The sequence below is a fragment of the Marmota monax genome, unplaced genomic scaffold, assembly GCF_021218885.2.
Source record: "Marmota monax isolate L192 unplaced genomic scaffold, Marmota_monax_Labrador192_F-V1.1 WCK01_AAM20220418_F8-fsc00001, whole genome shotgun sequence".
NCBI classification, from domain to species: domain Eukaryota; kingdom Metazoa; phylum Chordata; class Mammalia; order Rodentia; family Sciuridae; genus Marmota; species Marmota monax.
This window is the reverse complement of record NW_026693777.1, coordinates 40,818,403-40,834,116: the sequence shown is the minus strand read 5'-3', so window position 1 is coordinate 40,834,116 and position 15,714 is coordinate 40,818,403. Positions and strand designations below refer to the sequence as shown.

At 35.4% G+C, this 15,714-nt stretch overlaps 1 protein-coding gene across 1 annotated transcript in view; it reads right to left on the bottom strand.

Annotated features, from left to right (window-relative positions):
* Nucleotides 1–6,468: 6,468 nt before the first annotated feature.
* The window catches only part of Spred1 (sprouty related EVH1 domain containing 1), an 87,151-nt gene continuing 77,905 nt past the window's right edge, over nucleotides 6,469–15,714 (bottom strand). The window contains exons 6-7 of the mRNA XM_046461394.2: nucleotides 14,258–14,359; nucleotides 6,469–11,541 (exon numbers count right to left, since the gene is read on the bottom strand). Of these exons, the coding sequence (XP_046317350.1) occupies nucleotides 10,888–11,541; nucleotides 14,258–14,359 (756 nt within the window). The 3' untranslated portion in view covers nucleotides 6,469–10,887. The remainder of the gene's footprint in view (nucleotides 11,542–14,257; nucleotides 14,360–15,714) is intronic.

Here is a 15,714-nt window from a genome sequence, read left to right as displayed (position 1 = left end):
GAGGCTCTAGGTAGGGGAGAATCCGTTCTCTGCTTATTTCAACTTTTGTTGGCCACCAGCATTCCTTAGCTTGTGGCTACATCTACACAAGTGCAATCTTCCTGAGTATGTTGTTCCCTTCTCTACCTCTTTCTTATAAGGACACATTTAGCATACACCTGTATAATCTGGAAAATCTCCCCATCTCAAGATTCTTCATCACACTGTGAAGACAATTTTCCAATATAATATCTGCAGATTCTGAGGAATTAGGACCTGCTATCTTTCATTGTCATTATGCAGTACCTAATAGGAAGTAACTCTTTGTTTATTATCCTCTATGACTATATTTGAATAGGCCTTTTGAGGTTGTGGATTTCTCACCTGTTTCTGGCTGATAGAATTTTAGTGAAGCAAGAGTGGTCTTATGCCTTAACACCATTTTTCCAGAGTTCTTATTCTTTATTCCATTTTCTTTTATGATTTTCTGAGCCAAACAACTTCTTGAGAGACATAGAGGAGTGCAAAAATTAGATAAACCTACTGCTAATGACTTTATTTCATATTAAAAACATTATCATGTATCATTAGGTGTTATGGTTTGGATTTGAGAAATCCCCCAAAGGCTCACGTGTGAGACAATGGATTCAGAGGGGAAGTGATTGGATTGTGAGAGCCTTAACGGAATCAGTGAATTATACCCTGATGGGATTAATTGAGTAGTAACTGGTGGCAGGTGGGGTGTGGCTGGAGGAGGTGGTCATTGGGGGCATGGCTTTTAGGTATATATTTTGTATCTGGTGAGTGGAGTCTGTAGCTGCCTGATCATCATATGAGCTGCTTCCCTTTGCTGCACTCTTTCACCATGATGTCCTACCTCACTTTGACCCCAAGGAATGGAGCCAGCTTATGGACTTATGGAGTGAGACCTCTGAAACCGTGAGCACCTAAATAAACCATTTCTCCTCTACAGTTGTCCTGATTGGGTCTTTCAGTCATAGCAGTGAAAAAGCTGAATAAAACAGGTTCACTTTTACTAAAAATTAAGTGGAGAAAATGGAAAGCCTAAGGAAAGTATCATTCATATAGAAGAAAAAGATTTTTAAATGCAGAAGAGTAGATATTCTCTATTAAGATATACCGTGGTCAAACCTGTGTCATCAGAAGTTGAGATGTCTGGGGTGGGGATGTGGCTCAGTGGCAGGTAGAAAGCACATACTTGGCATGTATGAGGCTCTGAGTTCCATTCCCAGTGACAAAGAAAAAAAAAAGGAAAGTGATTAATCAATTGCAGATCAAAATACAGGAAGTAATGGATAGGTGCCCACATTTGCTGAAGTACAATGGACTTAATGCTGCACCATTACCAGAGAGCAAATAAAGACCTCTTTGTTAGAATCTAGGCATTGCAGAAGCATGCTATAGAGGCTCACCCTGATCTTCTAATGAGTCATTTTCTTTCTAAAATTTCAAAGCATAGACTTAACATCTTTTCATGGCTTCACTATTCATGGGAATCATGAAGTTAATCCCAGATTGTCTTTTGAAATTTCAGTATTACCTGACTCTCAACTGTGGGTAAGACAGGCCAGTGAGTGTGAAAGAAAATGCAGAATGAGAGAACACTGAGGCCAGAATTTGAAGGGGGAGAAAAGGAGATAATGCAGATTGAGCGCTGAAATAAAAGCAGGGGAGAGGCTGGAGACTTAAAGAGGGGGACAAAGGAGACACACCCCACAGAGGCAAAATGTAAGCCAAGAAAATGTGGGAGTCAGGAACAGAAAGGTTTGGATTTCAGTTCCCCCACTTAATTAAGAATCTAGTTTTTAAATTTCTCCATGCCCAGTTTCCTTATCTCTGAAGTGGAAGTAATTATGCTGACTTCACAAAGTTATTGAGTATGTTTAACACAGTGCCTGGTCCCTAACAGGCAGCCAATAAACACTAAGTTATTTTTCCTCATTACAGGTGCAGGCAGAAGGAAAGGAATAGGATAAAGGGAATAACTGTCAAATCCAGAGAAAAGGTAGTAATAATCCCGAAATTAATATGTAATGAACATGAGGTGATGAATCATTCTAAAAATAAAAGCCCCCCTACCCCCACCCCGGGGAGAAAGAATAGAAGCAGGAAGCTGTTACAGAAATTGTAGGCTGGAGATAACTGAACCTTGTACTGAGATGGTAGTGGTGCACATGGTGAGAACTATTCAGATTTGAAATCTATTTTAAGTTGAGTCTCTTGCAGATGGTCTGGACTGGAAACATGATGCAAAAAGACTAACTCTTTAGCAACTGAGTAAATGATCGTTTTTTAAAATGAGGCAACTATAGGTGGAGCAGGTTTAGAGTAGAGAACCAACAAGAGTTCTATTTTGGCCTTATAAAATTGAAATGCCTGTGAGACGTCCAAGTGGAGATATCAAGATCTAAAAGTGGATAACCTTAGCCTATGTTATTTAACTATGAGAATGGATGCAATTCCCCAAGAGGGGAGCATATATTACTGTACCTGAGGAATTCCACCTTGTAGTGAGTGGAAAGAGGAGCCAGCAGAAAGGAAGAACCAATCAAAGAGGAGGAAATTTGGACAGTTTATTCCCACGGAAGCCTAGTGAAGAATATGTCAAAAGCTGCTCAGTGAGGTGAAGGTTAAAAAAACATCCACCAAGTTCAGAAATGTGGAAGTAGTAGTAGATCTTGTTGACAGCATTTCAGTTGAATAGCTAAGATAATGCCTGAGGTAATGCAATACCAGTCCAACAAGATCTGAGACCAGAAATGGGGTTTATGGTTTAAAAAAAAAGAAAAAAGCTACATAGCCATAAAATTTCTCTGTTGAAAACCTTTCAGTAGATTTCTTCTACACTCAGAATTAAAATCTGAACTTACTATGCCCTACAAATTCCTACAAGATCTGGCACTTGCTGTGTCTGTCCTTAGCTTCTTCCCCAAGCTGTCTCATTCAGTCCCTTTAGCCATACTAATCTTCTTGCTCCTCCTTCGATAAGCCAAGACCTTTCCTACTCAAAGCCTTTGCGTTTGCTTTTCTTTAACCAGAATGGTTCCTTTCTCACTTACGTGTATGGCCTTCTCCTGTACCTTCACAGCATCATTTAAGTACTTAGCCTTTCCTAGAGGTGTGACCTTCAAAAGGGGAGGAAAGCTGCACCAGGCAAGGTGTTTTTGACCTTGCTTCAGCAAAAAATGAGTTGTAAAAAAAAAAGGTAAACTTCTGAAATAGGTTCACCTGGTTATGCAGCTATTGATTTACTTATAACGCTATCAACAATAAGATTCAAAAACTTTCTAGTAATGGCCTCTTTCACCCAAGTTCTCAGAAAACAATAACAATAGATAACAAGCTTAAAATCACTTAGAAAAACTGGATTTGAGAACAGGGACATAAATTACAGTTCGTCGTTTCTGTAAGTTTGCATTCTATAGTTTGATTTGCTCTCAATTACCGCCAGGATGCTGAACTGCTCTTACAAGTCACAATGATTCAACTTAAAAACTTTTTTGGGGTACAGATAGTGAACCTTGTGGCACTTAACCACCAAGCCACATTCCTAGGGCTTTTTATTTTTTATTTAGAAGCAAGTTCTCACTAAGTTGTTTAGGGCCTTACAATGTTGCTGAGGCTGGCTCTGAACTTGCAGTCCTCCTGCCTCAGCCTTCTGAGTCACTGGGATTACAGGCGTGTGCCACTGTGCCAGCTCATCATAAACCATTTAAAATTTTTTTTTCTTAATCTGGGAATATCTCAATTGGAAGATCATAACTTTATATCACTATTTTGTTGTATAAAATGCTTTCATATTCCAATTATATTTAAAATACAAATCATCCTTTGTTAATAAAGACACCCAGGTGATTTATTGGTTGTTTAATTTGCAGTGACAGTAGTATGATCCGACTTCTACTAGGATAGTGACACTAGGGATAGAGGAAGGTGGGACAGATTTGAGGGACATTTAGAAAATAGAACCATAGGAAATTGAGAATCAAGGGCGAAAAGCAAGAAGAAAATGAGAAATTAAGTATGATGACCAGGTTTATGTCTAGAGAAATTAGCTGGGCAGTGGTGTCAATGCCATCTATCATGGCAGAGGAGAAAAAAAGAATGAACAGGGGAAATCATGAAATCTGTTTCGGCATACTGAATGTGAGGTGCTTGCAAGAGATGCACTTGGACAGCTGGGTATACAGTTTTAGTGCAGGTTGTTCTCGTGTAAGTGAAAGAGTTTGCACTAACACCTAAACCTTTTGAATTTCAGTTACTACATTTATAAGGAGCATGCTATTCTAGATAATCTCTTTGGTACTTCCCAGCCTAAAACTTCAGAGAATCTGACAACTTTAGTCATTAAGTAACTTGGTTTGGTTTGGTTTCCAGTCTCATCTTAAAACTCTGGAGTACCATGCTGTCTATGAGCATTTTACTTTGATATTTGAACAAAAACTATTAACTAGCTGGGAGCTCAAGTATTCATACAACTTTGTTTTAAATTTTATGACTGAAAGTCAAAAAGACTGACTTCCCCTACTTATTAAAGACACAAATTAAGCTTCCTGGCCTTTCTTGGGAAGAATACAGCATAGAATCAATCAATCAATTTATTGATAGAACATACACATAAATATATATTGATCTATACAAATACACAAATGTATATACACAAATTCTTTTCCATGAATTCTTGCCCTCATAGACTTGGATGTTCAAAGGACATTATTTCTATAAGAGGGCAACAGAAGAGCAGAAAATATGAAGGGCATGAAAAAGGGGTTGGATAAGCAAAATCTGTAAGGTTTCCTATATATATTTTTAAAAAGAAAATAAACATTTAAATTGGCATCTTGCAGTGTGGCAACACAAAATTAAGAAGTGATGGAAATACCAAGTCTCCTGTCCAGACATAATTATCTCAATCATTTCAACACTGAATAGTCTGGATTCTCCTGTCTTCCTTCCTTCTGATTTAAATATAACTTCAAATTAAATCATTTCCACATTAGCAGAATCAATAATTTTAAGTTCAAGGGAAGAGAAATGTCTTCAATCTGACATATTTAAATAGCCTGGACAATAAACACAACCCCGGTTCCAAGGACAGGATTTTTTCTGTGAAATAACTGACATGTGAATAGCTTAAAATAATCATTAGAATTTCACTTGAACGATATGATTGGTGTACTAAGTATATCCGCACCCCTATAATATAAAGGCAAAACTGCACTGGGACTTAAAAGCATGCATGGGCTTTGGAGTCAGAATTTGGTTCAGACCCTCGTGGTCTGTCAAGTAGTCTCAAAGTCGCAATCTTCTCTTCAGTAAAATGAGGAAGATAATACCATATTACAAATTTTTCTAAGGATTAAAAGTGATTAAGGGGCTGGGATTGTGGCTCAGTGGTGGAGTGCCTGCTTGCCTAGATTGTGTGAGGCCCTGGGTTCGATTATCAGCACTACATATAAGTAAATAAAATAAAGGTCCATTGACAACAACAACAAAAAATATTTTTTAAAAAAGACGTTATGAAACAAAAATAAACATGGTTTCAATTATAATTGTTAGACTTTTGTTACAAAAGGTACTTTTGGAGCCATCACTTCAAGGGTCTAAAACTTCAAATCTTAAAGCAGTTAATTTAAAAATAATTGACTCCAACTTTCATTACTATTGATTTTTTCCCCTTCAAGGAATACTGTGCATGACACTGTATTGAGGACCAAGCAGGAATCCTAGTTCCAATTCTGATGTAAAAACTATTCAACTTACTTGTGCATGATATCTTGATATGAAGAATATAGAGCAAGTTCTAATGAGACTACATTTTATAATTCACAGAAGGGCACAGTTAACTCTTGACTTTTTCAGTTGACTACAACTGTAAATTAGTAAAACAAAGTTATTCTGATGTTGAGATACACTGACTTTTGAGTAGTACTGCTATAGTAACTTTTCATTTGTTTTTGTTTACAAGTACAACTGTTGTATACATCTGCCACTATCATCTAAGGTTTTTAAACCAAACTTAACTACATTATGTTTCCAGACTACTTTTTCCCCTATAATGTGGGGGAAATTGAACTTGGGGCCTTGCACATGCTAAGCAAGCACTTGATTACTGAGCTACATCCCCAACCCCTAAATTTTGAGACAGGATCTTGCCAAGTTGACCAGGCTGGCCTTGAATTTGCAATCTTTCTGACTCTGCCTCCCAAGTAGCTGGTGTTATTGGTGTGTGGCACCATACCCAGCACTGCAACGTATTTCCAAACCAATACACATAATGTAATACCAGACTGGAAAAAACAAACATAACAACTGGATGCATAAATAGATGATTAACTATTTGTGAACTTTCAGTTAAAAAAAGAATGAAACAAAATTCTGATAGAAAGTTTCCATTTACATTGTCCTCCAGTAATTGTTATCTCTTATGTGATAATTTGATAGCTCTAAAAGAGTAAGAAAAAGTCCTTTAATATTTCATGATAGGTTTAATTAGGTAATTCCAAGAGGGAGGGAACCATTAAAACAAATTCTTATGATATCATCTGGTATGTCCAATTACATGAGTATCGTAACAAAAAGTTACAAATGTATATATGCGTATTTACATTGTATACTCGAAACTATCAAGCTAGTCAACTATATCTGAGATAACATTATGACATGAGTTAAACACTTTTTCATTGCTCATTAGAAAAAATGCAGTCAAGCTTTTAATGGAAATAATGTACAAGTGAGGCACTTTTGAGGTCAAGAGAATAGAAAGCAAATGATACTACACACTGGAAATGTTCACAAAAATCTATGTGTATCTTTAATACAAAGGCTTTTCAACTAGATTATTCTTGAAAAATTTCAAAACAATTATGCAATTTAAGCTTTCAGTAACAATGGCTATCATTTATCAGTGTACCAAAGCATATGAAAGTTTTATAACCACCTGGCTGCTAGGCAAATAGTACTTTAAAGCCCTTTTTCTCCCTCTCTCTCCCTCTCATTTTAATATAAATCACCTCTGGTCACGTTTCTTTTTTTAAAAAAATATTTTTCTATGTTTGACTTACTGCAAAACACCTTATGGTGCTATTAGGATTTATAGACATTTTTAAGTGCAACAATAATGCAAGTTTCTAGCACTTTCCCTTAGAAATGTGATCATGGAGGTCAAATGAAGAATGAGAATTGTATCATTGAGAAATCTGTTTTTTAGGTAACACTAAAGTTCTCTAACTTTTCTGTAGAAAAATGTGTATTTTCTTAATGTACCTTTGGGCTACAAGTAAAAACCTAATCTTAAACCCAAGTTACATATTCCAAGTATAATCACAAAATCTAGAGTCAGTTTCAGTAATAACAACAGAAAAATCCTTAAAATATCTTTATACTGCATATCTGAAGTAGTATGTTTCCTGTACTCTGGATACTTACATGAATATTAGGAAATATCTTTGAGCCATTCAATTAAGGGGAAAGGAGAGAAGAAAAAGTAAAGAAAAAGCATGACTTACCAAAGATATTAGATGGCACTATACACATGAATTGAAAGTGCATTTGTATAACTTCAAAAGCTCATTTTAGGCACTATTGAATAACCAATGAAAATAGGTAGTTTCAAGTTTTTCCCTTTAAATTTTAATCCCTGCCCCATCTTTGTCTCAGAAACATACACACACTTTCTTTAAAGTTGTCATGATAAAATACAGGTGGTTACGTTTATCTATTTATATATAAAAAAATTCTCCCTGACTGACAATGGGAGGGAAAAATACCATTTTGGTAATGGCTTCCAAGTTAAAGGAACTGGTTCTATAAATGCCTCAGCATATCCATTAAGTTTGATTGCCAGCTCCAAATAGCAATAAATATTTTAAAACAGGATATGTAAGAAAAAAGTGCTTAAAATCTTTCAGTGACCAACAAAATTAATTAGAGAAAAGAATCATTTTACAGTTCCTTTGAGATATTTCTTACTCCTGGTTTCCCTGTAGGAGGTGGCCACCACTTGACTAGCCCTTTACTGGTGGTAGTGAATGAACCCTGCGGATGCCTATTGCCATCTTTTTCTCTGGTCTGGATATTATCCAGTAGGTGGTGCTGAAGTTCCACACATGGAAACAAATGATCCAGATTATCATTTGAAAACTATCAGTTCCAAACAAAACAAACTCATCAGGCCAAATTCTTTCTTATCATGCCACTTAGATGATCTCATTTTTAGTGTTTACTTTAACAGTTTTGTTGAGCCATTTGCTTATACAATCAGATAAAAAAGTTGTAGAAGAAATGCCAAATGGCAGTGCCAAATCTGTATAGAGAATGGAAACAGTTTCTGAATGTACCTAAAACACATTTGAGAATCAGAGACTTAAACTATCCATTTGTTTGCACATAGGAATTCTCAACTACTCCAAAGAGAAAATTTCCACATAGGGATACAGATACACTACATTATCAGTTTTTGTTTCCTAGATTGATTTGGAAACTATTTCAGTTATAAAGATCCAAGGTGAAATAAGAACCAATTTCATCACCATAGTTTTTAATGAAGAAACTTGTTTAAAACTGTAATGGAAAAAACGGGGATGGGACGGCAAAATCTTAGCAGCAAAGTGGTTAAACAAATTGAAAATATTAATGCACAAACATTAAAATATTAAAGCATATATGTTGCATATAAAATACAGTACAGAACCAGGAGTTGCACTATACTGATTAGTGCTTAACAGAAGAAATGATTAAATTTGTTCTTCCCAGAAGTATATACACAGTTCATTTCCACAGCATTTTCCTATATAGCCAGCAAGTTATTTTCTTCAGTCATTCACACCTCGCTCAAACCTGAATTAAAAACTCAGTACTTACAAATATGAAAATTCATTCAAAAAGAGAACCAGTATTTCCATTTCATCCATAAAAAGGAATTTTGAAAGTTAACAGTCTATTCTAGGAAACCAAGTTTAGCTGAAAACTTCAGGGATGAAGATCACCAGGTGTAGCAGCATTCAAATATATAAACAGTAAAAATAAGACTTAAAACTGCTGCTACAATGTCATGTTTTGGATTTAGTTCATCCAATTGATTTTTAGTACAAAACTAGAAATAACCTCTTCTTCATAACATCTACAGTTAACAATATAATTTTCTTCTTTTCAATGTGAAATAATACTTCAAGATGATCTATGTACACAATGTTGTCAGTTCAAGCTGTCATATAAATATAAATGCTTTCTTTTTTTTTTTAAAAAAAGTATTTTACAGACAAGATAGTGTTATATACATTGTTCAGTTTGATAGGGGGCAAAAGAAGAATGCTAACACAAGCTTAAGTTTGATATGTAAAACAAATGATATATAAATGACATTTAAAACCTGCAGAGAAAATGAGCTTCAAATGGTAGTGTGATTTTAATTTCTATCACCTCTAGTATTTCGAGCCATTAATTAAAAAAAAAAAAAGGCACACGTCTCAACTTTATTCCTGTAAGGGAATGTTCTTAAAGAATTCCTCATTTGGTTAGTTTTGATGTTAAAAAAAAAAAAAAAAATGACCCCATGGTATTTTAAAATGGTATGCTGGAACACATATCCTACTAGTTTGTAAATTAAACAGCAGTAATACAATGCTCTGCAAAAGAAATAAAATTTATATCTACAAGATATTTCATTCACAATGATGTTGGATTAAATACTTTCCTGGGATACGTTAACATACATTTTAACAAAATAATTTTGTTTTCGGCCAGTTTAAATTAAAAAACATATAGCTGAGAAAGATCAGTGTTATATGAATAGTAAGTACTGAGGAGAAAGGTAAAACATTAGTAATGCAGCTGAACATATTTCGGTGTAGCAGAACAATAAATGGAGATTTCAAGAGGAAACTGTTTTACACCAACTATGCATTTACACTTTTTGCCTTGTAAAACGTTTGTTTTTGCAATATTATTTTTTGAAGGAGGAAACTCTGAAAGAAAACAACTTGCTGGTTGGATACCACAAAAAAACAAAACAACTAAAACCCTTAAATTTTCTGTTTACTCAGTCTCTTTTTATATAAAAATAAGGGTTAAGTTCCCATCAGAACATTAGACAATTACATCTGTGCTTTAAAAAAATGTTGGTCACACAAGGCTATTAGAATATCTTAAAGGTTTTTAGATTACCAGAATGTACAGATATAACTCAATATAAATTGTAGCCAAAGATAAACAAGGATGAAAATATCAAATCATTCACATGGAATAAAAATGTTATTAACTAGATGAGTTAAGTATTCAAAATATATGGAATGTGACAGTAGATAAATGTGTATCTACTTCAGAATTAGGAAGGGCAAGAAAGGTTTAATATGTAATAATTCGTACCTTACATTTAGTTAAATATAAACATTTTGTTATTTATACATAAAACTGCTTTCAGAAAAACAACTAATAAATGTTTTAGTTGCACTTATTTTACTTCTTATAATTCCCAAGTGTTAACTTTTCTTAGATTGAAATCAACTGTCCCCTAGTGCATTTTTATTTTTAGTTCATGAATTCAAACCTTTAAATTCCCATCACCTAATGCATAAATATACAAAAATGCCAAAAATTAATCCCTTTTTGTTGGATCATATTTATGCTGACTTTTTATAGTCAATAGCCAAAAATGATTTCCTTCTGCAAATACTCTACAACCTGTAATGAAACATGCCATGCACTCAAGGAAAAAAATGCATGGCTAGCATCTGTGAAATGCCAAGAACTGACGAGTTCTGCTTCTTCCATGTGTGGCCCCAGTGATACCAGGCAAGATTCCATATTGCTTGCCAAAAGCTTCCACAAAACCAAGTTAGCTAATTCCTGGAAACAAAGATTTTAAGCTCCTTTTGGCACTGGATCATTTCATCCAGCAGCTTTATGTTTCCCACCACAGCACCCACACGCCTCACCACAGCGATGGCACATTCTCAAAGGGACGTAGCAGCACATACATGGTACAATGAAAGACAAAGCTACCAGGGCTAACCATCGTAAGCAGAACTTGTCATCACTAGTGTCACATGAACAGGGATCAGAAAAATCTCCCTCTGAGTCTGACATACAATGATACAACATGCTCTCTGCACAGAGCATACAACTAACTTGATATATGCATCTTTTAATAGGATCTGGAGCATCCTGACATTTTCCCCTGCCATTTTCTTCATGATTAAACCTTTCCTGGCAGTATACGCAGCGAGAACGTTCACCATCCTCTTTTCTTCGTTTTGACTTCTTAATTTTTAATGAGGAAGAAGGCTGTGTCTTAAATACCACAGAGTCTTTGAGTGAGCTTAACTTAGTCTCATCCCCACAAGAGTAGAGATAGTCTGACTTTTTACTGTCTGGTTTAGGAAAGTGAATATTGGAGTCAGTATCATCTCTCTCCAAGTCATTTTTCCACATGTCGGGATGTCTGTAGTCTGCATACCGACGTATTAAGATATCTCGAGGGTTTATTCTGACAATCTCATCCTCGTCTTGAAAGCTGACATGTCTGATTGATTTCAAAGGGACCTAAAAAATGAAAAATACAGTAAGGACTACAGCAGTTAATTTTAGGTGTCAATTTGATGGAGTGACACTGCCCAGATATTTGTTCAAATATTGTTCTAGGTGTTTCAGTGATTTTTTGGGGGGTAAGAACAATATTTTAATTGATGGACTGTGAGCTAAGCACAATACCTTCTATGATGTGGGTGGACCTCATCTAATCAGCTGAAGACTTTAATAGAACAAATATTCCTTTCCCCAGACAAGAAAAACTCTGCCAGCAGGCTGCCTTTGGACTCAGATTGCAACTCTTCCTTGGGTCTTCAGCCTGACACAGTTTACCCTGAAAACTTGAGATCTGTATTTCCATGGTGGCATGAACCAATTCATTAAAACTAAATCCTACTCAATCTGTTTCTCTGGAGAACCTTATTACAGACTTTCATGCCAGGAAGTGACATGCTACTATAATAAATATCTTGAAAATGTGGAAATGGTTTTGGAACTGAGTAATAAGTAGAAGCTGACAAAATTTTTTTCTTTTTTTTTTTAATATTTTTTTTAAAGAGAGAGAGAGTCTGAGAGAGAGAGAGAGAGAGAGAGAGAGAGAGAGAGTCAGAGAGAGAGAGAGAGAGAGAGAGAGTTTTAATATTTATTTTTTAGTTTTTCGGCGGACACAACATCTTTGTTTGACCCAGGTGGCACACATGCCAGGCGAGCGCGCTACTGCTTGAGCCACATCGCCAGCCCCAGAAGCTGACAAAATTTTAAGATGGACATTAGAAAGAGCCTTGAAGAGACAACTGGTAGAAACATGGACTTAAAGATCCATCTGGTAGGGTTTAAGATGGAAATGAACACATTACTGGACATTGGAAGAAAGGGCAATCCTTGGTATAAAATAACAAAGAACGTGGATGAACTGTGTTTTAGTATTTTTTGGAAGGTAGGAGAGATATACATGAACATTCAGCAGAGGAACTTTCTAAGCAAGGTGTGTTCTAAAGAGAATACTAAGGGTGTGGCTGGATGATCATAGGATAAAGCAAGACGTTGCCAATTTGGATGTAAAGGGACAGAAGCAAGATGAAACAAAGAATGGCTATAGGACTTGTGGGATTCTACAGAATGTGCCAAGAGTTATGTGGCTGTGAACAAGTGTCATGTTCATGACATGTCATATCTCAAAAGAGAAAGAGGATCCTGAAGTAGGACTGTCCCCTCTGAGTTCCAGAGGGTGAAGCTAACTTCTGAGTTTTAGTGGGCCATGCAGTAGCAGTGCAAGGCCATGGAGGAGAAGTTTATACCCAGGGCTGGGTGTAGAATCACCATCCCAGTGGGCCTAGAGGACAGAGCATAAAGCTAAGGAGAATTAATCTCAAGTCTTAAAACCTAATGAAATTTCCCATCAGGTTTAGATTTGCTTAGGACTCATATGACAATTTTCTTCATTTCAGTTTCTCTCATTTTGAATGGGAATGTCTACCCTATGCCTTTCCTACCACACTATACTTTAGAAGCAATAACTTGTCTAGTGTCACAGGCTGACAGGTGGCAGGGAAATCTGTCTCAAAATGAATCATACCTCAACACACCCACAACTGGCAGAAATGCTATTTAGAAGAAATTTGGCAACTAGAGTAGATACTGGAATCTGTCAAGACTGTGGGGCCACAGAAATAAAGGCATGTGTATTTTGTATGTGAGAAGGCATGAACTTTGGAGCCAGTGGGAAGAATATTATGGGCTGAATCATATCCTTCCCCAATTCATATGTTGAGGCCTTAACATCAGAATATGATATTTGGAGATGGGGCTTTTAAAGAGGTGACTTAAAAAAAAAAAGAGAGAGAGAGAGAGAGAGAAAGAGAGAGAGAGAGAGAGATTCCTTAAAATAAGGAATCAGGGTAGACCTTAACCAGTCTTACTGGTGGCCTTGTAAGAGGAAATCTGGACACACAGAGAGATATAGTAGGGAAGCATGTGTAGAAGAAAAACCACATGAGATGGTAGCCATCAATAAGTCAAAGAAAAAGGGCTTAGAAGAAACTAAACATACCAACCCCTTGACCTTGATCTTGAAATTCAGCCTCAAAAACTGTGAGAAAATAAAACTACTATTTTAGCCACTTTGTCTGTGGTATTTTACCCTGGCAGCCCCCTCAAACTAATATAAGAATATAAATGTTTATAGCTCAGCTATACAGAAAAATCCCTAAAAAATGACTTACATACCAACCCCATCTCTCTTTCTCTCATTTGTCTTCTCTTTGTATCTAACTCGTGGATAGATGACTTTTTGGGGTTGGGGAACAAAACTGTCTTTTGACCCTACCCACCATCCACAAAGGAGATGGTTTTCTAGTAGTCAAATCTGTATTACCTAGTTCTAGTTCCAGGATACAAGGACTAGTGTACAAACAAGTGTCTAATCCAGTTTGGGGCAATCTTTTATTCTACAGATATTTGAAATTGGGATTAAATTCCAAGTCTGGGCTAAGGATGGGCTGATGGGTGAAGTCCACTAAATTAACAGTATATTATTCTTATTGGTCCTATCCGATATACATACAAATTCAAAAGAAAAATTTTGGATGGAGTTTAAATAACAGGGTTTATAAGTAAATATGAAGCAAATTTATACATGGAAATTATTTCAACTATATAAAGAATTCAAATGACTAGAAAACTTCACCTATATGCTAATTGCCTATATTTCATTGCAGAAGATATTACTTACCCGGTTTTGGGATTTTAAGCTTCCGCATTCCTTGGGTATTTGCCGCTGCACATATTCCACACTTCTGCTCTGAATGTCTAGGCCTGGCTGCCCAAATGTTATCTAAAATACAAACAGTGTCTTATGTAAGTGATGACAGAATGAATTTCTTGCTCTTAATGAAACCATACACAGTGCACATTTTCAAAATGGTTTTATAAAAGGTATTGTAATTCCCCTCACCTTAATTTTTTTTTAAAAAAGCTATTTTCCTATACATTTTAAAATGTATGCATTACATTCACCAATTAACAAGTACTCAAAAAATTAGAAATCACCCAAATATATCTATCAACTGATGAAAGTATAAACAAAATGTGGCAATCCATATAGTGGAATATTCCTCAGCTAAAAAAGGAATAAAATATTGATATTATGTTATAATAGTGATTGATAAGGACTGAAGGAAAAGATGGAGTGGTAATGACTGCTAATTGGTACGAAATTTTGGAGGGGGATGAAAATTTCCTGGAATTCAATAGTGGTGATGGTGGCACAGTCTTATGAATTTACTAAAAACCAACAAATTGTATATTTAAAAGGATGACTTAATGATATATGAATAATATATATATAAGTGATAGGGACATTTCTTAGTTGTTTGAATTGCAAAGCCCATTTTGGAGCTAGATTTTTTTTTTTAATGACAGTGAAATGCATTATAATTTTTATTACACATTTAAAGCACAATTTTTCATATCTCTGGTTGTATACAAAGTATATTCACACCAATTCGTGTCTTCATACATGTACTTTGGATAATAATGATCATCACATTCTACCATCATTTCTAACTCCATGCCCCTTCCCTTCCCCTCTAGCCCCTCTGTCCTATCTAGAGTTTGTCTATTCCTCCCTTGCTCCCTCTCCCTATCCCACTGTGAATCAGCCTCCTTATATCAAAGAAAACATTCGGCATTTGGGTTTTTGGGATTGGAGCCAGATTTTATAGCTGAAAGTTACCAAAGCTTAATTTTTAGAATTTTATAATAAAAAATTATTATAAATGAATTTCCACATCTACCACCTAGCTTCAATAATTATCAATACTGCAGTAATCTTATTTTCTTATTGATTATTTTCCTGGATTATTTTGATCCAAATCCTACTATTAATAAGACTATAACCTTGAAAATAAAAAAATAATACAAGTAACATGGCAAATTTTTCAAACAGTATTGAAGTACATACAATAAAAATCTTCCATATTAGATGTTTGGTCCCCATCCTAGAAGTTAACTAATAAAAAACAATTTTCAGTGAATTCTTCCAAAAATTTACACACACAAACATGTACATCTTTAAAAGTTTTAAATACAAATGGAATGCTTTTCTTGAGTTTTCTTACAGTTAGTGATACATTACAGATACTTTTGTATACTTATAGGTAAAACATATAAGAATTCAGGAATTAATGG